The sequence below is a fragment of the Pholcus phalangioides genome, unplaced genomic scaffold (genome assembly GCF_987345545.1).
Source record: "Pholcus phalangioides strain wild (caught in Gottingen) unplaced genomic scaffold, Ppha-v1.0 ptg000016l_1, whole genome shotgun sequence".
NCBI classification, from domain to species: Eukaryota; Metazoa; Arthropoda; class Arachnida; order Araneae; family Pholcidae; genus Pholcus; species Pholcus phalangioides.
In genome coordinates this window covers 6,862,654-6,883,923 of record NW_028301609.1, presented here as the reverse complement: position 1 = coordinate 6,883,923, position 21,270 = coordinate 6,862,654, and the positions used below count along the sequence as shown (strand labels likewise).

The window sequence follows — 21,270 nt, the reverse complement described above, 5'->3', positions numbered from 1 at the left end:
TATCAGTTATTTTATTGCACATTTAAAAGATAAATACTTTTCATCGCTTGCAGCTTCAGAGACTTTTCAACAATACTCCTGCAAAACAAATTTGTAATAAAATAGTTCGTTTCAGGGACGAAGAAGTGAAATGAAATAAAAAAACCAAACATAAAAATCTCTCTCTGGCAGTTGGAATCAGCAACGATTCATGTAATTTGATTCTAATTTTAAGCCACTGGCAAGAACAAATCCAGAGGGGGAACGTGATAGCCCCCCTCCAAACAGCCGGATAATATAGGAAAAAATCTGTTTTGTAAAACATGGGCCGATCCTACAAACCTACACAACAAATTACCCCCTCCTAACACATCACCGTGGACCTGCACCTGACTACTGGTTACATGAGAGTTTCATTGCAAAACAACTTAACTGGAAAGGCTTTATTAAAATTATTGAAGAGTGAAACAGTTTTACTCGAAATTACATTTTTTCTACACTCTGAATTTAGTGCTCATTTTTACAATTTGGGAACTACACCCTCAATCATTGGTGATAAATGCTGGAAAATTCAAAGTAAAATTTCTTGATAAATATTGCATTTGAAAATATGGAGTTTTTGCAAATGGCTTTTTGGGCATGATCTGTATTTCGCTAATTGGGTGCTTTAGCACATAAAAAATCATGGCATTTCAAGAAACCACTTGTCGTTTGAGAACTTTTATAATTGAAAAAGTGTACTTCTTAATTAAACTGTAGCAGAGACGGTCCTATGGACAAAAAATTTGAAGCATCACAGATGCTATCTTTCAAGTTAATTTTTTTCCCCAATTCATTAACTATTTAGTGGCAGAAGCTTGCAAACTAAATATAGAATCAAGACAATAATTTAATCACTATTTTAAGCTGGTCTGTTAGAGTTTTCCTTACTACTTATGAAAAAGAATTCAAACGAAAGATCTGGTCGAGACATTACACAAAATTTTATGAATATATAACTAGATTAAATGATTTTTTTTCCTTCATTTGAAAAATAAAAAAATCATCATTAAAAAATTTTTATTTCCAAGAATGCACTTCTCAAAAGCAACACAAACATCAGTGAATGAAAGGGGGAAAAGGGGTTAGTCTATAAAGTGTGAAGGGAACTAACTACTTTTAACTTCTTTTTTCTTGTCATCTGTTTTTTCGTCCACTTTCTTGACGTCCTCCTTCTTTATGCCTTCCTTCTTTTCAGCATCACGATTTGTGATCTTGTTACTTATGAGATTGTGAAGAGCAATCACTGACCTTGCTAAAGATGCCAGGTACACGACCAACATCTGATCGTTAGTCTTTATGTAGAGTGATTTTACAAATTCTGGGACAGTGGCATCTGGCAGTAAATTGAAGATATCTTGGAGTTGGTAGATAATGGTGTGATTGATAGGAAGGGTTCCAGAAATGACCTGAAAGTTAGAAAAAAAACAAATGATGACAGCGTGTATTTATGCAGTTGCTGAGAGGTTGGAATATAAATATTTTTACAATAGTTTTTTTTATTAAGATGCAAGTAGAAAAATCAAAATTTTTTCTGAAGAAAAACGTGACAAAACCCTTCTATTCCTTAAGATTTCATTATTGTAAATGAAATTTACATATGCAAAATATTTATCTTACTGCAAATTTATACGACAATATTTTTTTCTCTAACCCTCAACTGCTGTGGTGGGGTAATTTTCACCCCATGCATTGCTCAACATGCCATTCCCCACTCTGAGAAATAAATGCATCCTGTTATCATTACCTTTCAAGCAGGTTGTTTATATGTTCTTGACAAATTTAAAGGTTCTTCTATTTTTTCTTTCCGTTATTTCATTCATCAAAGTTTCCGTTGGGTCAAAATGACCCCACCTGACCATTTGCGAAAGGCATTGTATCATGGCCGTAGTGTTGAGATTGAAATGCCATCTCAGAAGAGCGTCAGTTTTCTTGATAACGGTTTCAAATTAATGGCAAAACATTGGATGTCCGAGGTGAGCATGAGGATAGTGTTAGTAAATTCTACGCAAGATCTGTGTGATGATCAGCATGTCATGGTGTTGTTTGCAAGTACTGTGTTTCCGACTTAGAATACGACTAATTTTGGTGCACGTGAAAATATAGTAAACATTTTAATTTATAAATTATATTTTCTGAATATACTTCAATCATATCTGTTCAGTTTTCAATCATGAAAATCGCGCTCAAAATTTTTTATATATAATTTAAAAAAATGCACACACGTCATGTATCCCTCTATTTTTTTTTGTGTGTCCTAATAAAAGAAAAATTTTGGGAAAATAATTAAAGAAATTTTAAAAATTATTTAGTGAACTAATTGACGGATGAATGAAGGCATGTAAAAAAACCCATTGCTTTTATGAAAATTTCTTTTGTTGATTTTTAAAATGCATTAATACTTGCACCCCACAACGCCAGTTAAGGATTAAACAGCAAACTTTCCATTTGCAGATTGTAAGTAGATTTTCTTAAAACATTTGATTTAACTATGGGCCTACTTATCTCAATGGAAAATCCTTGGCTCATTGAAAAGTATTCCTAATCAGAGCTTGATAAATCCTAGGTGGCCATGGTGACTAAAAATTATCGGCACCTGAAATTTTCTATGCGAAATTGCTTAATCGGAATATGAAATCATTCGATAGGGCTAATACTTAAAAATATGGTCCTGCAATTCAGTAGCAGATTAGTGTCAGATTGCACAAGAAACCATTGTATTACACAGTTCAAAGAAAGTAATGGTTACTGTATGGATGTACAGCTGGTATTAACCACTATGTCTTCTTGAAAAAAATAGAGAAATTTTTTCTTTCTTTCAAACCAAGCGTAACTCCACTCTATAGCCATCAGCAATTTACTAATGAATGAGTTGTTCCGGAAGTGTGCATGTATATCTAACAGTCTGAATGGGCATCTGATGTCTCGTGAGTTTTTCAGTGCTACAATCCATTTTTCGAATTGTGAATGAAGTGTAATATGAAATACACTGCTGGCCACCGTAAATGCAACACCCTGAAGGAAGCATGCAAATAATATGAAATTTACAACATGCATTAGCGGAGGTGAGATATGCAAATGATTAGAATTTCAGCGCAGACGCACATCACGCGCGCCTGTGGCGCCACTTCAAAGCACTATTTAAGTCTTGGAGATTTCTTCGATTTGAAGTACGGCAATTGTGTTTTTCTTGTGATTTTTTCAAAAAAACAATCAATTATGCCTCGTAGAAAACAGCGATCATCTTTTGATCAAGTATCCGAGTTCGACAGAGGAAGGATAGTGGCCTACCGAGATTGTGGATTATCTTTCAGGGAAATCGGTAGTCGTGTTGGACGAAACCAAACAACTGTAATGCGGATATGTGATCGTTGGATGCAGGAGGGTACGACGGACTGACGTGTTAGATCGCATCCACCTCAGTGCGCCACTTCACGTGATGACAGGCGTATTGTGCATATGGCAGTGACGGATCGCTCAGCCACATCACGAACCATAGCACAGCACATTCAGTCTGTACCGCATCATCCAGTGTCTGCGCGTACCATTCGACGCCGTTTACAGCAGAGTGGTCTGTCCGCAAGACGTCCATTGCTTCGTCTACCCTTGACGCAGAACCACAGACGTCTCCGCCACCAATGGTGCGATGAAAGAAGGATGTGGACGGCACAATGGAATGAAATTGTCTTTACTGACGAGTCACGCTTCTGTCTGCAACACCACGATGGTCGGATTCGAGTCTGGAGACACCGTGGAGAGAGGATGCTGAACAGCTGCATTATGCACCGCCACACTGGTCCTGCACCGGGTATTATGGTATGGGGCGGTATTGGATATCATTCTCGCACTCCTCTAGTATGCATTGCCGGTACTTTAAAAAGCCAGCGCTACATCTCCGAGGTGTTGGAGCCAGTTGTCCTTCCTTACCTTCAGGGCTTGCCCACAGCCATATTTCAACAGGATAATGCGCGACCACACGTGGCACGCATTGTCCAAAGGTTCTTCGTCAATCGCCAGATTGAATTGCTTTCCTGGCCAGCTCGCTCTCCGGATCTTACGCCGATAGAAAACATGTGGTCCATGGTTGCTCAACGATTGACCCAGATTGCATCCCCAGCTGCCACACCAGATCAACTTTGGCAACGCGTGGAAGCTGCTTGGTCTGCTGTACCCCAAGAACACATCCAAAGTCTCTTTGAATCAATGCCGAGGCGTGTGGCAGCGGTGATCTCCAACAATGGCGGCTACTCTGGCTACTGATTTTGGCAGGAACCACACTTCACAGAAGTCTATAAATTTAATCATTTGATGCTTGGTCAACATGTTATCTACAAAATAAATATTGTTGCGATATCTCTTGTCTTTCTTGGTGTTGCAATTTGGGTAGCCAGCAGTGTATTTGTATCGTTGTAGGCTTGATGCTCTCTGTGGAGAGACTTTTTAACGGGAAATCGACTCACGCTACAGGGAAATGTTACACAGAACTATTTTGAATACACTGAAAATTATGAGTTAAGCACCGCAGATTGGTGAATAAGTTTCACTGGTTCATGATCAGTCAAAAACATTAGAAAAATTGCAGTTTTAATATTATTACAGACTACTCTTTCTCATCCCCTCCCCATAAATATATAGCCTACATTCTAAACCTGTGGGTTGCAAAAGGTAGTCTATAAAAGGTCGCTAAAGGTACAGATTAACGTCTTCTATGCCTGCTGTGGGCTGCTAAAGGGTATGTTTTGAAACAATGCAAAAATGAAAACATAATGAGTGAATTTGACACAGCGCAAGGGAAGGTCCTCTATAAGCATTTACTTGAGAAACATAAGTCTACACTTCGCACCAACTACTACTACTAAACCGAGTATGCACTTCATAAACATTCCTGCAAGAAATTTAAAACGAATCAGTTACATGCATAGCCCTAACATATTTGTATTGTCAGAGTTCTGCTTGTTTGATGCTGGTGATGCCATCTGAATTCTATATTTTAAAGTTAAAATTACTAATGCCTGGATTTTTCATGCCACGTGAGTACTGTGTTGACAACTGCCTGCTCTCTATGGGGAGACTTTTTCAAATGGAGGGCCGGCTTGCATTCATACCTCAAGTTAGAAAACCACCTTCAGCCGACAACCATGGTGCCACCATCAAGGTTCGAACTGGGATCCTCAAGATGAGAATCCAGTATGATGCCCAAATTATCACACAGCTGCTCACCAACCATCACTTTTTTGAGCATGTGGTCCATTTTTTGGTAAGGGGAAAATTTCCAACAATAAGAACTATGAACAGCTTCTTCTAAAATGTCAGTCTCCATAAGAGTCACTGTTTTGCAAATTTTCACTACCAAATCTGATATTTCATGCACATAAATTTTGACCTCAGTCACTTGATATTGAATAATTAAATAACAACCATACACATACAGATAATTAAATAACAAACATACACATACAGATAATTAAATAACAAACATACACATACAGATAATTAAACAACAAACATACATTATGCATAAACCATTGTTTATGATATGGAATAAGCACAAGAAATGAATGAATTTCTTTTTTATTTTAAATCGGACTTACCTGATCTAGATAATTCCTGATGTCACTTATTTGTGAGTTCAATCCTTTCAATCCACGGAGCTGGTTCGTGATCCTCTGAGATAATGTACCAAGAGTGGTATCCTTGATGTCTCTATATTAATTAAACAATCTATTTAGTTATCTTTGATTTATGAAGATATTAAAACTGGGGAGAGGGAAAAAACTTTGAAAGTTACCTGAGCAAATGCTCGACTCCAACTTCTTCAGCCTCTTCTGCACCAATTTCACTGGGAACATGTTCAAATGTTTTTGTTGTAGGAGTTCCATCCTGCAGAAGAAAAAATAATATCAATAATCATCATATGAATCACAGGATCATCTTGAATGAACCAAAATTAATTCAATGATGAGAATTAAAAAGATTACCACCAATAGAACACAAAACAGGCATAACTCACAACATGAATTACGTTAAGAACACACATATGCTCAGAACACATGCTCTGTCAAACCAGACACGACCTGGGCTCTGTCCCTTTTGGGATGCAAGTCCTTTACCCATGTGGGTGGAATAACATTAGAACACATGCTTCTGGCATGTGTACCAATTTATTAGAAATTAATCCAAGAGGAATGTTTACGAGGCATACATGCAGTTAAGTAGAAGATTTCAACCTCAACGAACCAAGGGCAAGTTATGCCTTACTGTGGTGAACAGGTTGGTCTTTGTTTGTTAATCTCCAAGCTAGAACTACTGAAAACAATAGCCTGGCTAACACAGCCATGGTGCCTGTGACCCAATGCGTTTTTCTTCATTTGATGTGAAATACCATTTCTCTTCATTGAAACTCTTTTGATACTCGTACAGTAAGAAAGGAGTGCAAAACCACCAGCAAACCATAACTTATCGTGTCATGTGAATTGACATTTTTTTTTTTTTTTTATAAACACCTTCCACAGGGGCCGGATTGAACCCCCTTTGTAGGCTGGAGGTTGTGTACCCCATGACTAAGACCATTTTTTTTGTAGCAATAAGTACTCAGAAATTTTGCACCAGCTATAGAATAGAAAAGAGAAAAACTATTACTTACATCATGCACTTCCTCAACAGCAATATAAGCCTCAGTAGGCAAACCAAGATCTTTTGGCTGAGCTCCAATAATAACAAGAACCTGGAAAAATAATAATACAAATAATATTTAATTTTAAGGCAAGTTTAACATTAGCAAAAGATTCCCATAAGCATGTTTATACACTTACAGAGTTCGGACAGTATTTTCTAATGAGCTCGTTGACTGCTATGTCATTTTGGTTGAGCTTAGGCCCAGTATGATACCAGCCTACAATTCTTTCTCTTGCTATGGGGAAAAGAAAAAAAGCAATGATGAGAATTCTACCGGGTAAACCAAGAGTATGAAATTTGAATAGTTTTGAATTAAACACTAAAATTTTAAAGATAATAGAAATAACCGGTCAATGCAGTTTTGATATTTTTGTAGAAGCCACACAATGTTATAGATGAGTAGGCATTATAACATAAATGCATTAGATGACACTAAATGACATTTCAGATTATCATACCTGGATTTGAAAAAATATATTGTTGGGGATAATTTTAAATGTATTTATTCATCATTACATACAGGGACAGCTCTTGTAAAACTACAGGAGAGGTGACAAATCAGAGAAAAAATAATTGCAGAAAAGATTTAAAAAAGTCTTTTCTGTAAAACTGAACCTATAAATATGCTGGATTGACTGATTCAAAGAGAAAAATATCTTCTATTTTTTAATGTATTTCTTCAGCTGGGAATACAACAAAATTTTGAGGTTATTTTACTGGTACAGCTTATACAGAGGAAGAGAGCCGAAATTATGTTTCGCATGGGTGATAATTTTGTCTCAAGCCGTTCCTGATTGCAAACATTCAATGCCAGCATAAACTAAAAGCAAAACTCTCCTACCAAAGTATGAAAGAGAAGAAAAAAAACATTCACCATTAGTACTGGGCGACGTATCAATTTATAACAAATCACTGATGTAAGGCCCACATCGATATCCAGATTTCATGATTTTGAATGTGGTGATATATTGTTAATTCCGATGTCTAGCATCGCAATGTCGATTAAGCGAATGTGCTTGCCCAATTTTTAACATTGGTGGAATCCTATGTAACATCAGAATTGAAATGACAATACAGATATAAAGAGTATGCTCACGCGATGTTTAGCCCTTTGCACTCAAGAGGCTACTCTTGGTCACCACTTGATTTGATGCTGTAACTCGAGAGGTGACTCTTGATCACCACGTGGTTTGAAACAATAATTCGAGCGGTAACAATGTTTATTTAGGCTTGGTTTGGGCAATATCGCTTCATGAGTGTATTCAACAATACATGCATATAAAACTGCCAATCTTTAATCTTAAACACATTTTTTTAGATTTATTGTTATATATGTGTCTTGGCAATAATATTATTTTCAAAGTTATGGAGACCAATAAGCATGCAATATGATGGAGGACTTAGTTCGAGTGAAGATGAGTTTGATTTTTCGTTGATGAAGAAAATTACGTCTATGCATAGACTACTTGACGATAGAAAGGAGGAAAGCAGTGATGAAGATAGTGATAAAGTAAGAGGTGTAAGGTGAAAAATCAGGGTAATAAATAGTGGATGTGTGAAAGCAACAGTAATTCTGCAGAAGAGACAAAATTCAGAATGGATAATATGCACAGAATCTGAAAAAATATTGAAAGAATACTGTTTGTATACGGCGAAAGATCCACAGGACCGCAAGTATCTTCAGACATAAAAGAACCATTACCTTTAAGTTATTTATTTATTTATTTGAAGTATAAAGATATATAAAATGTTAAAATATAAACGTTTTGAACATTGAATTGTGTGTGAAATCAACTTAAGTTAGCTGTAAGAAATTCACCAAATATGAGGAAAATCGTCTCGAGTTGTTGGTCTCCAGAGCGAAAAAGGCCTAGAGTGCAAAGGGTTAATATCACTAGGGGGAGAGAAAAGAATTATCTGTGGTTACTAGTATGCTGTTTTGGCCAAAAATTGTTTTTATTGATAAGTCAATTTGCTTTGGCTAGAGTTAATCTTATAGGACACTGAAATAGCGCTATGAAAAGAACAATATATATAATTTAAAAAAATTCTAATTGTCTCAGGGGTACCCCCCCCCCCCATATCCTACTTTTACTAATTCTTTGAATGCGAGCCCTGCATATCAATATATCATTATATACTGATGTAAGGTATCATGATGTAAAGTTTTCAATATTGCCCAGTCCTATTCACCATACTTCAGCTTCTCTGACAAAGAACATGGGAAAAGAAGCAACTTGTCATACAAACATCCAACCGCTGGGAAAGAAAAATTGGCCATGTCACAATAAGAAAATAAATCATATACAGTTAAACCTGTATGAAATGGAATGTCAAGAGACTGAAATTCATAAAATCATTCGGGTTCATCGCCAATATAGAGCATTTTTCCATGATAATTATGTCCACATTAAGTATAGCAACCCATTAAATCGCAGTCAAGATGTGTGCAATTATCTTATTTCCCCCCCCCTTCAAAATATGACAGAAAAACTATATATTATTTTTATACATCACATTGTTCTCTAAAATTTCTATTTTTTTTCTCATCACATGGAGCTGATCCGAAACAACTACTATATATAGCCATGTATTACACATTGGCAATGAAAAAAAATGGATTTGGCACCTACCAGACCGTGTTACATCAGCACATTGATCTTTGGCCACTTCGCGAATTGACCAGCCAAAGTCCAAATCATTTCTGAAAATCGTAAATTTAGCCAAAACTCTTGGCTGATTCAGGCTTTGGTGTAATATATATATATATATATATATATATATATATAGAGAGAGAGAGAGAGAGAGAGAGAGACTGCCGCGCTCATTACAAAATTTTACGTAACAAATTTTCAAATAAAAGATAAAAGAGTGTGGTTCTCACAGGCCCAGATTCAGGTCTTACATCTGTGTAGCAGAGATTGGTTGAATGCCATGATCTTCAAAAATATGGAAGAAACAAGTTTTCCCATCCACGAGTATGGATTCAGTATGGTTTTCTAAGTAGGTTAGAGAAAGTTTTGTCCTTTCCAAAGGCTTGTGGATGTTGAAATAAATTTTGATTGTTTACCCTCCTCATCATTTGCGAAGTCATTACAATATCTACTTATGCAATTTTTTTCCCCCATTATTTTTACGGTCATGCTTTTTTGAAACCATGCAAAACGAGAGCAGATCAGGATATGAGAATCACATGTACCAATAGTATATAAATCATTAGACTTGCCTTCCAGGAAAAATTGAAGCATAATCATGCTCGCTCAATTTTCTGTTGTGATCTAAATATCGAAAAACAGTATTTTTCTTTGAAACAATTACCTTGAATATCTGTTGTAATAACTCAAAAATTAACGTTGATCAGTCAAGGGTGATATGTATTCCCAGGGGTTAGTTCAACCCACACGGGTAAAAGGATTACATCCCGGAAGGGACAGATCCTGGGTCATGTCTGGTGTAACAGGGGTTGAAGAGGAGTTACTTTGTAGATAATCAAGAGAAGAAAAATCATTTCTAATCAGTAAAATAGAAGACAAAAACCCTTAAAAATGTCTCAGCATTCTCTCAACAAATTTTTCTCAATATAAATATGACATTAAATTGAAAAACCAAAGAAGATTAAATCAAGAAAATGAACACAATTTCTAAAAAATGAAATAGACCACTTCCCTGTGACCAGAGGTGTGCGGGATGGGGGCATGCACAAAAAGTTTAATATTTATACTATATTTCAGTAAAATTAAAATATAATTAATAATTAATTAATTTTAAAAAAGTTGATCTCACAACCTGTGCTTATTTTGTTCTAATAGTTTAATTATCACATGAATTATCAAAACATTGACTGATCACCTCTTATAATAAGTTACAAACCTCTAACTATTGCGGGAAATACAAAATACATACCATTAACTTTCTTGAACATGCTGTACATATTTTCTAAATAGTCATGGTCAAGAAACCATACACTCTTATCTTTCTCATCCTCGTCAAAAGGAACTGAAGAGGGAAAAAATATTTAAACTTATTCAAAACTTGCTAACATCAATAAATATAAGAATAATTAAGTAAGGGACAAAAAGTTTATCTGTAGCAATCCCCCCATAGCTCACTTTCGTGATTAGAGTTGATAATAATGGACTTTAACACACTGATGTATATTTTAATATCTGCAAACTTTGATTCACTGACGTACACTTGTCTTAATTACATCAGATAATCAAAGTTTTACAGTAAAAGTTAAATACAGGTTCAATCATACGTGATGTGGCAATTGCAGAGACAAATTTATAAAATTAAAAAACATTTATACAAGGGTGAAGAACAAATAATCTGCCAGATGGAAAGTAAGAGCCCAAGTGGGACAAAACACCACAGCAACCCTGTCCCATCTTTAATCATTTTTGAGTTATGAAGGTAATCGATTATAGAATAAAAATGTGTTAAGTGTCTGGAAACCCCAGAATTTGTGAAGTTTCTAAGAGAGACCTAGGCTCAAACTAAGCACACATTTAGAAAGCAGAAAAAAAATCCTATAAGGTGGTACAATTTCCATCAGGATTAAAGGTGAACTGCAAGCGCTGAAAGACTGTCGAAGTTCAAAATCGAATTGCCATCAAAATCTACTGAAATGTCTACTGCTACTTCACAAACGCTAATTTCATTGATGTCATTTTGCAAACAAAAGGCTAAATTTCCCCTGAACCAACACAGATATGGTTCATTATAAACTCTTTGGAAAGATGGTGCAATGGACACGTTTTTGGTAAATTTGCCTTTTTGTAGCTAGAAGGGTGTTTGCGGAATCGGTGATTAAAAATTTTGGAGACTATGCGATTTTTAACTTTGTCTATCTTTCAGTGCTTGTAGTGCATTGTGCTTGTGCCATTAATCCAAATATTCTGATGGAAATGGTGTCACCTTATAAGATTTTTCCTATTTTTTCCAAATATATGAGCTAACTTTGCATGTAGGTTTTTTAAAACTGCACAAATTCGTGTTTTTTATAGAGACTTGACACATTTTCCTTCCACAATCCATTCTCCACTGTAACTTGAAAGTGGTTAGAGATAGAACAGGGTTACTACAGTGTTTTATGTGTTACTTTTTGAGCTCGTCTATCACCCATTTTCGTTTGACAGATTACTTGCAGTTCACCTTGTGTACCAATAAAAATTACCCTGGAACAATAAGATAGAATCAAATATCCGATTAGCTCTAATTGTACCTGAATCTAATATTCAAAGTCATTGTTATATTTTATCATCATAGTTTACCGTTTGGTTGTTTTACATGTATGTGCACGTGTGAAGCAAGCAAGAAAACATTTCTAACAATTATTTCCAAAGAAAGAAATAAAAAAATTGAATACCAGCGAAACTGTTTGAGACATCCAGAACACCTTTCCCTTTCCATGATCCAAGAAGAATCCCCACAACTCTCCTGTGCTCTGTTATCTTGACCATCCTGTTGTAGTGATCGACCACGCTGAGTAGAACGAGTGGGTGGACAACCACATTTGAAACTGGAAGTTCTGATGGCGCCATGTTTGTGCAAAATAAATAACCTAAAAGTAATTCTGTATGTTAACAAATAATATAACTAAAATGTGCACTATACTCAATCTCTCCCATCTGTACATTTAAAGAAAAAAGAACACTATTATTATAATTAACAAGTAGGCAACTACATGGCTGCAACAATTATAAAACAAAAATTAAGGAGATTTCCATGCACCTTCAAGAATCCCCAGCAGTTGATTAAATCTGTAATTACTACCAGAGATGCCGCTTACGCACTATAGAGTATTAAATACCCAGAATTTTGATAAAGGATGCATAAAAATTTGGTTCACGTGTCCTGTGGGACAGAAAAAAAAAACCTTTCTAACTTTTCTTTTTTACTACGTTTATCATGATCATAAGACCTTGAAAAGTAGTTTTACTACTTTGAAGAGCAAATGAAGCAATTTACTGAACTGTATTGCATTGGTATAAATATGGGTTGTTGACAAGATATCTAGTTGCATCCTTAAATGAAAGGCCCAAGGTATGAAAGGTATACCAGGGGGTTTAAGCTACGTTCACATTTTTTGCAAAATGCAAAAATCTTAGAATGCGAAAGATATAGTAGCCACTTTCGCAAAACTGCATACAGGAGGAACAAAACGAGAAAACATCCAACCATAAATCAGCATTGTAGCATTTTGCTAAAACTTTCCCCCCATTTTTGCTTAAGAAATTTTTCATCTATAGTCCGTTTCAGGTTAACTTTGCAGTGGAGAGAAAGGTAGAGCGTGTACTCCTTCGCCGCAAAATAAAGTTCCCGTAAATCGGAGTTTTTATGATGATCCTTTATACAGAATATTTCAATTTTTTTAGTGATTTTGAAAAAAATAATGAAAAAATATCGTTTAGAACCCCTTCGTTTGAAATTTTTAAATTAGAAAAAAATAGTGGTTACCATTATCAAAAATCTATAGCAACCACGGCATTTTGGCTCGATATCCTAGAAATCTTCCATATCTTACCGAGGCCGCGTATCGATACATTGGTTAAGAGGCTTTTGTTGCCATAGCAACGAGTGATGAGGTTCCCTCGTAGCTTCCTCTTCACTGCAAAGTTAACCTGAAACGGACTATAGCTTAAATCCTGCTGTATACCAAATTTTACATTTTGGCGAGCCCCAACCCCATACTAGAAATTACAATACTTTTGCAGATATCTACCAGCATTCAAAGACAACATCTACATGGAAGAGACCAACGGGCTAAAAAAGATTTCTTGCACAAAAAAAAAAAAAAAAGTGACTGTTAATGTGGGGTTTTGAAATGCATACTCTTATCATACACTGGGAAATTATTTGGCTTTAAAAAAAGGTTGACCACATTTGATGAGGTGTCTGTTAACAGGGGAGGTTTTACTGTATATCTGAACCAAGAATACAGTTGAATCCCGATATAACGAACGCCAAGAGACCAGAGAAATCACTTTGTTAAAACGAAATTTTGTTATAAAGGAATTCCAGGTTACCTAGCATTGTTCACATGTAAACTTATTTGGGGGATTAGAAAAGTGTTCATTAAAACAAGATTTGCGCTATAACTGTATTCGTTAAAACAGGATTCGACTGTATTACATTCAAAATGCAAGTGAAACCTCGATGTATCGATAATTTGCAGACCAAGGAAAAAATATATCAAGAGGAAGCAGTTTAGCATTAGAATATAAACATTTCCAAACAAAACTTAAGAAAATATTATTGTGAGGGAGGGGGGAAGGAGGTATTGTGAAAACGAGTAGCGGAGGGTTCCACTATTTACATTCTACACAAGCGATGGCAAGGCCGAAATGTGCTTCTTTTGTGGCAGATTTTTCCTTTGGGGGCCTTTCTCAAAAAGGTTGTCATTATGCAAAATGCGTGTACATTTTTTGGGGCCTCCCCCCATTCGGCTCGAGGCCCCGGTTACCCCAGCCTGGTTACAGCCCTGAGTAATAGGCTTTGAATGTGGGCAGCTTTTCTACACAAGCAGTATTTTTTCCTCAGAAAAAAGTCCTGTCAAAAACAAAACACCCAATTAATTTCACAGAAACAGAATCAGAAACTAAAGCAAAATAAAGATAGAATTTGACCACATCTTGATATACCCACCAACGGGAAAGCGTGTCACCGTCCAATGAACTCAGCTCTTAAAATTAGAATATCAAGAGAGATTTCAGAGATAAAGGGCTAAGTATATATAAATTCCGCTCCAAATGTAAACAAACATTTTAAGCAGAAACAAAATCACGAAAATATATTATACAAGATCTGTTTCTATGATACTTTTAAAAGAAATGAACCCCACTCATTTTATTTATGTAATATATTCTTAAATGTCCAATTGTGAAAGATGTGATTCAACATTTAGTGAAATAAAAACCCTTAGGAAGCCTGAAATTTTAATGTCTCAGTATAAAAACGATCAACTAAAAAATGTTTCACGTTAAAGCAAAATGTTAATGTGGAATTCCATCAGCTTTATCACTCCTGACTAGCACCAACAGTATGCAAATACGATTATAACAGTATGCACATTTCGATCAAACCAGAGTATAAAATAAATCTTGAATGTTAGAAATTGATCTTCAAAGAGGCTTTTAAAGTTGTATACTTTACCTAACTCTTGAAAGTTTTCTTAAAAAACCCTTAAAAATCAAATGTTTGTTTGATTGAAAGTTGCTTGACCAGCCGCTAGCGGTTGCGGTTACTTCGGGAAGAATAAGCGCAAGTCATTGTGAAAGTTTTTTTGCGATCAAACTAAAATGATAAATTAAAAATAAATTGAATAAAAGTATTATTAAAGAAAATATTTATTCTCTTTTTTGATATACATTTTTATTATTTTAATGTATTTTTGCAGTTTTAAAAAAATTAGTAATTTTTATTATTTTATCGTCAGTGGCAGTAGTCGTTCAAATGTTCCCCCTCGTCTGCATCTCGTTTGTCGAACTAGAGCTGGAAATGTTTGTTTACATCTGATTGGAATATAAATTTGTCCTTTTATCTTTAAATATCTCTATTGATATTATCATTATTTAAAGTCCTGAATTGATTGAGCGGTGACGGTTCCCGTTGGTGGGTATGTAAAAACGTGTTCGAATTATATCATCATTTTGTTAGTTTCTGATTCGTCATAATTCATCTGCTGTTTTGTTTATTTTCAATTAATATAAGATTTCTTGGAATATTTATGATAAATGCTTGTATGAAAGCTGTCTGCTCATAAATGCACGCTTTTGGCATTCTTATTAACTCGGTATGTGTTATTACTGAGGTAATCTTGCTCTTTCTTTAAGTTTATACTCAATTTATGTATCTTAATTATTGATGCTCTAATTCTCAAAAACAGGTAATAGATGGCTCACCATTTGTATACATATGGATACAGTGGCACCTTGGTTTGAGCGCATCACTTGTTCTGTAAACGGCCTCTTTTTAAATCTTTTGAATGAATGGCTCAAATTTTGTGTATGAATACAAAGTACTTTGGTTTGTGAGCATTATATTTGCTTCGTAAACATGGTTGTGGTTCAGATATTTTGTAATAGATGGCTTGAGTTATGTGTATGAATACATTTCTTTTTTTCAAACCGTGCACCGCTCTGGTCTATTGCCATGGGCTATTTACTACCGATTGAGTTGTACCGGAAGTGTGAGTATGTGTCGCTTACAGTCTGAGTGCATATTTTGTGTTGCGTATAAATTTTTAGCTGTGTCATCTATATAAAAAATTCTGAGTGTAGCGAGACCTTTCAACAAGGAGATCAGCTTGCATCCTCGAAGTTGGGAACCACAGAGAACCAACTTCAGCCAACCACCATTGTGGTGGTGATGGGATTTGAACCCGGATCCTCATGTGCATGAATACAGAGTACCTTGTTTTGTGAGCATAATTAGTCCTGTTAACTAGTTTGTAAATGCAATGTGTTTATACAAAGATTATGTAATAGATGGCTCAAGTTTTGTATATGAATGCACTGCTACCACTTGATCATATGCATTCCTCTGTTGAATTTCTAACAAATCGGTAGATGCTGGAACATGGTGTATATGTGACCGTATTGTATTGTTGCCAGAGTTGAGCTCATTTCCTGTCTTTGCTGGTTCTGCCATCTGTCTTCCGTATTTGTACAGAATACAGAGTCGTCTACCTTGGTTTGCATGCATAATTTGTTCAGTAAACGTGCTTGTAATCCAAAGCTGTTGTAATCAAAGCAAATTTCCTTGTAAGAAATTTATAATGGAAACTCAAGTGTTTGCAGTGACTGTATTACAACAGTCTCCACGCTCACCAGCCACGATTCTTTGTAAGTGCAGCTTAATTTGTTTTATTTATATTTTATATTGAAGCCATGGGCAGCGATAGAGTTGAGGTTCTACTTCTCGCAGTCGGTGTTTTGACGAGTTGGACCTGATCATAAAGTTATCAGAAATATTAGGGAGGGGGAACCCAAACCCACATTTATATAGATATTAAGGAAATGGTGACAAATGTCTGGGGCTCGTTCCCATGAGTTCATAACAAGGTTATGGGTATAAGCTTGAGAGATCCGAGTCAAACAAAGAACAGAATCAAAACTACAAAGCTTTTAACAGCTGGCTGATGCAAAGATAAATTCAGGAATGAAAATTCAACTGCCTCTATGGGAATTGAACCTATGTCCTTTTGCATGCTAGACAAGCACACTAGACCACTACGCTACTGAAGCAACAACAAACTTTTTCCCTTAGGGTTTATATGCACTAAACAGGACCACACATAAACAGTCAGACCCAACTCAGTTAATAGCTCGCATACACTGACATTTTTGCCACCACATGGTGACTTATCTCAAGATCTGAGATACATGCAAGAGGACGTGGGTTCGATTCTTCGTAGAGGCAGATGAATCTTCTTTCCTGAATTCATCATTGCATCAGCCAGCTGTTAAAACCTTCGTATGAATAGCAGAGAGTGGCATCACATCTTCAGAGAAGAATTGAAACTATTGCTACCCACCTTGACCAACTAAATCATAGGGGAAAATGCTTGTTTTTTAGATTATATAGTTTGACTTGCTGGGATTGGTCGTTTATCATGCATCCATAATGATTACAACTAATCCCAACTAGTTAGTCAAGCTGGTGCCAACACTTTTACTTCTGTTTGTTGCAGTCACTTTCATCTAATAGCACCTGATGATTGCCAGCTGCTAGTAATGTCATGTCAGTTATCAAACTAAGCCCAGGCTTAGTGTGAGAAAATTTGATTTACCCAGCAGTTTTGTTTCGCATGACTAATTAGACAAAGTGATCAGTTGAAGATTATAAATCCTGGAGAAAATAGGCCAATTTAATCACCATAGCAACTTGCATAAAAACATCTTCAAAATGTGGTTGATAAATACACTATCACAGTTAATCACATTTGTTAACAAATTCGCAGATGTATGAAGCTAATGGAGTTAGTTTGGAATCAAAGCGATAGGGAGTTGCCTCAGACCAAGGATTGGAACATGGGCAAATAAATAGATGTTTAGTGTTGACAAGTGCATGGTTGCTCATTTTGGTTCGAGCAATCCATATTTCATTTATGATTTGAGTGATATTATTATTCTGGGTGCAACTAGGATCTCTGATTTGGATATTTGTATTGAAGAGCAGCTTAGAGTTTCCCTGAATACTGTTCAGCAGTGATCAAAAAAGCAAACAGTGCTCTGTTTCATTTCTAAAAAGGGCTCTTCGCATTCCCCTAAAGTCATTCTTCCGCTTTTCCAAGGTTTAGTTCAGTTCATCCTGGACTGGAGTATGCTATAAGGGTTTGGAGGCCTTACCTGCAGATTGATATAGACATGATCGGGGGGGGGGGGGGGTGCACAGAAGAGCTATGCATGCTCTGTTTGGTATACAAGGCTTGAGCTATGAGAGGACTCTTTCTTAAATACGTTTATATTGGAAGAATGGAGGTGCTTGGGGGGACACGATAGAAATTTTAAAAATTAACAACATGATGTTACAGACCATAGGGTGGACAATGAATTATTAATACACAGTCAATCGACAAGGGGACAAGTATAGCGTTTTGTACTTTTAATTGGGTTGCTGCATTTTAGAAATATGGCATCCATATTTGCTTTTTTGGCATTTGCCTGTTGTAGCTTTGTATACTTTAATTTATTGATATCCAGATGGGAATATTTCTTTTCTTAATATTTAGTTTAGTTCAACGAGTGTGAGGAAAATTCATCGCCAACAATTCAGCGCTATGATAAAAAAATATGAGAATTCCTCGTAAAAGTGATATATAGTGAGTGAGTAGATCAGCAAGCGAGTGATTGAATGAGTTAGTCAGTGAGCAGATGAGATTATAAGTGAGTCACTGACTCAGTTCTTTGCTCAATCACTCACTGGTAACGTCTGTGAATTTTTTGTAAATCAAAATCAGTTCAATGACCCTCTATACCAGTGATTTTTTTTATCCCTTCCAATTTCCTGAACTTATTGCCAAAAAATTCAGTGGTACATAACGAAATGAAACAAAAAAAAGCTATCATGGCCATCATGTAAATTGGAATTCATTTTTAAAGTTTTTGGGTTTTTCGGCCGACATGATGTCAAAAAACCCGAAAACTTCAAAATTGAACTCTAATTTACATGAGAGAAATGTTTCATTACTTTATTTATGTGTGGCAAATTCTCTCCCTCCCTCTCAAAATATAACTTACATTTGACATATTTCATGGCCACTGCAGTGCTTACATTCTTAAAACTGCAATTTTGGAGTCACTCGTGTTTTTTTTAAACAAAAATTGAAATATCAAGAAATTCACTGAAAATCATTGTCTATCCTTTTTATACTATTTTGATTACTTGGTAAGATAGATAACACCCATTTTATTCTCCTTAGGGCTACTGGTATGGCTTCTGAGGAAGAAATCGCCAAAATCGCTAAACAAGAACTATTGAGGGATGTGAAGGTAGCGTCTGTCAGAGCCGAAATGTTTGGTGCTCACAGGTGGGCTAAGCCAAAAATGCCTGTTGCTAACAAACGATTCTTGAAGAATATGCTTCATTCTGGCAGAGCTGAGATGCTGGACCATTCTCCTGCATCCAGGAGTAGGAGACGGGTGGTCTACAGCACTGTCTCCCGTAAAGACAATCTCAGGAAAAAACGTCATCCTGATGAGAAATACATATCAAAAGCTCAGGGCGAAGATAAAAAACATTCGACAGAACCACATAAGAAGCACAAAGTCAAACACCACAAAACTAAAGACGCGAGAGGACAGGAAAAGAAGAATAAGAGGTAGCAGCGGATACCTAACTTTTTTATTAAGAACTAGGAAATATTCATTCGCGCTGCTCGAAATCATTCTCATCTTGTCATGTGTGTTCCTAGTCTCATTTTTTGTAGCGTAAGGGGGGAAAAAATATTCATCATGTTAAATTGTTCAGTCACTACATTGCAAGAATTGTGGAGTGTTTTGTTTTTGTTATTTCTTGCACCATTACATAATTTATGTCATCATTAAATGCCATGTTTTATGACAAAATGGTTTTCTTGATTTGTTTTCACTAAGATATCTGCAGTTTAAAACTCTCGATGCAGTAAAATCTCTAAGGCTAAGAGCCATTCTTCATCCCACTAAAAAAAACTGGTCCCATAGTAGAAATGAACTGATATATTGTTGGGGAGGAAGTGGTTTTTCCCCTATATTTGTTACTCACATGAAAATGTGGAGTAAAGACAAAAGTAGAAACGCATGGTCAAGACAGAGTGCTCGATCTTCAAGGTAGGGCCGCACAAGTGTCAGGCCTAACCCAATACTCATTTGCAAATATTTGCCTTCCCTTGATGCAAAGAAGTTACAGCGATTCAGGCTGGCTACACACTGGCCCAGTATTCCTTGGGAAATATTTGCTTATAGGATTTTTTGTGCTGTGGCTGTTCCTTGACTAATGTGTGGACAGATGGATTGGAAGATCGGGAAGCTCATTTCATACCGTGCCTCGCCCAGGATCTATCGACCATTGCCAATTTGAGACTTTGCCCCGATGAGGGGACCGGGCGGTGCTTTCACTTATGCTGGAAGGTGCTAATCATTGTTGGATGAGCCTTCCAAGTCCTCCAACATTTAATGATCATTGCCAATGGTAGAGCGGCCACACTGCTTGTCCACGACCGACCATGGAAGGTATTGGCCCAGCCTTGGCATGAGTGTGGACCACTTCACTGATTTGAAAACCAGTCGCGGACCACGAGTGATCTAGAACTGCATGCCATGGGTCACTGAAGTGATCTTTAAATGTGCTCTGTGAGTGATCTGGAACTGGTCTGCATGTTACTCAAGTGATCTTTGAATGCGCCAAATATGGTCGCATCACTGATTGGTGAATATGCCATGGAACACTTGAGCAGGGCTGGACAAATTCCCGGTCGCCATGGTGACCAAAAACTTGGTGTTGGTGCCTAAAATTGTCTTTGTGTAGTGACTAAATTTTGCTGGCTGAGAGCAGCGTAAAAGCTTTGGATTAATATATATCTGCCATTGCCAACGTGAAAGAGGGTTACTATGTTCCGAAAAAGTCAAAAGAAACGATATTTTGGAATTTTTTCTTTGAAGTAATAAATTTTTTTGGCACCTAATTTTTTTGCGATTCATCCAGCCGTGCACCAGAGTGTGATCTGCAAATATGCTGTGGGACACTTAAGTGATCTGAACATGTCACAGGTCGCTCGAGTGCTCTGGAACTGTGCCACAGGTCACTTGAATGATCTTGTAACAGTACTTGTTACCTGGCTCAAGGCTCTGATAGGCCTCAAATTAGTCACAATCTATCGGTATTGCTGTCTGCCACTGTGGGGGCCAAATGGTCATAGTGACGAACACTCATCGTGAGGGGCCCAGGTTCAAACCCCACCGTCGACACAGTGGTGGTCGACTGAGCATGGTTTTCTGTGGCTTGCATTCGTACCTCGAAGTAAGAAGCCAATCTCCCCGTTAAAAAGTCTCGCCACAAAGAGCAACAGGCCTACAACAATAAAATCTTCAATCATTA

The 21,270-nt window shown here is 36.5% G+C and overlaps 2 protein-coding genes across 2 annotated transcripts; one reads left to right on the top strand and one right to left on the bottom strand.

Moving 5' to 3' along the window:
- Window positions 1-1,021: 1,021 nt before the first annotated feature.
- Rpn8 (regulatory particle non-ATPase 8) lies at window positions 1,022-14,955 on the bottom strand. Its single transcript, XM_089245919.1, has 8 exons — window positions 14,848-14,955; window positions 12,062-12,256; window positions 10,597-10,689; window positions 6,831-6,928; window positions 6,662-6,742; window positions 5,807-5,898; window positions 5,610-5,721; window positions 1,022-1,427 (listed from the first exon to the last, which is right to left on the bottom strand). The coding sequence occupies exons 2-8, from the start codon at window positions 12,234-12,236 to the stop codon at window positions 1,128-1,130; spliced, it is 951 nt and encodes a 316-aa protein (XP_089102045.1). The 5' UTR covers window positions 12,237-12,256; window positions 14,848-14,955; the 3' UTR covers window positions 1,022-1,127.
- Window positions 14,956-15,177: 222 nt separating this feature from the next.
- Window positions 15,178-19,760, top strand: LOC149074958 (uncharacterized). The gene is made up of 2 exons (XM_089245918.1): window positions 15,178-15,310; window positions 19,118-19,760. Exon 2 carries the CDS (start codon window positions 19,128-19,130, stop codon window positions 19,518-19,520), a length of 393 nt encoding a protein of 130 aa, XP_089102044.1. The 5' UTR covers window positions 15,178-15,310; window positions 19,118-19,127; the 3' UTR covers window positions 19,521-19,760.
- Window positions 19,761-21,270: the final 1,510 nt, after the last annotated feature.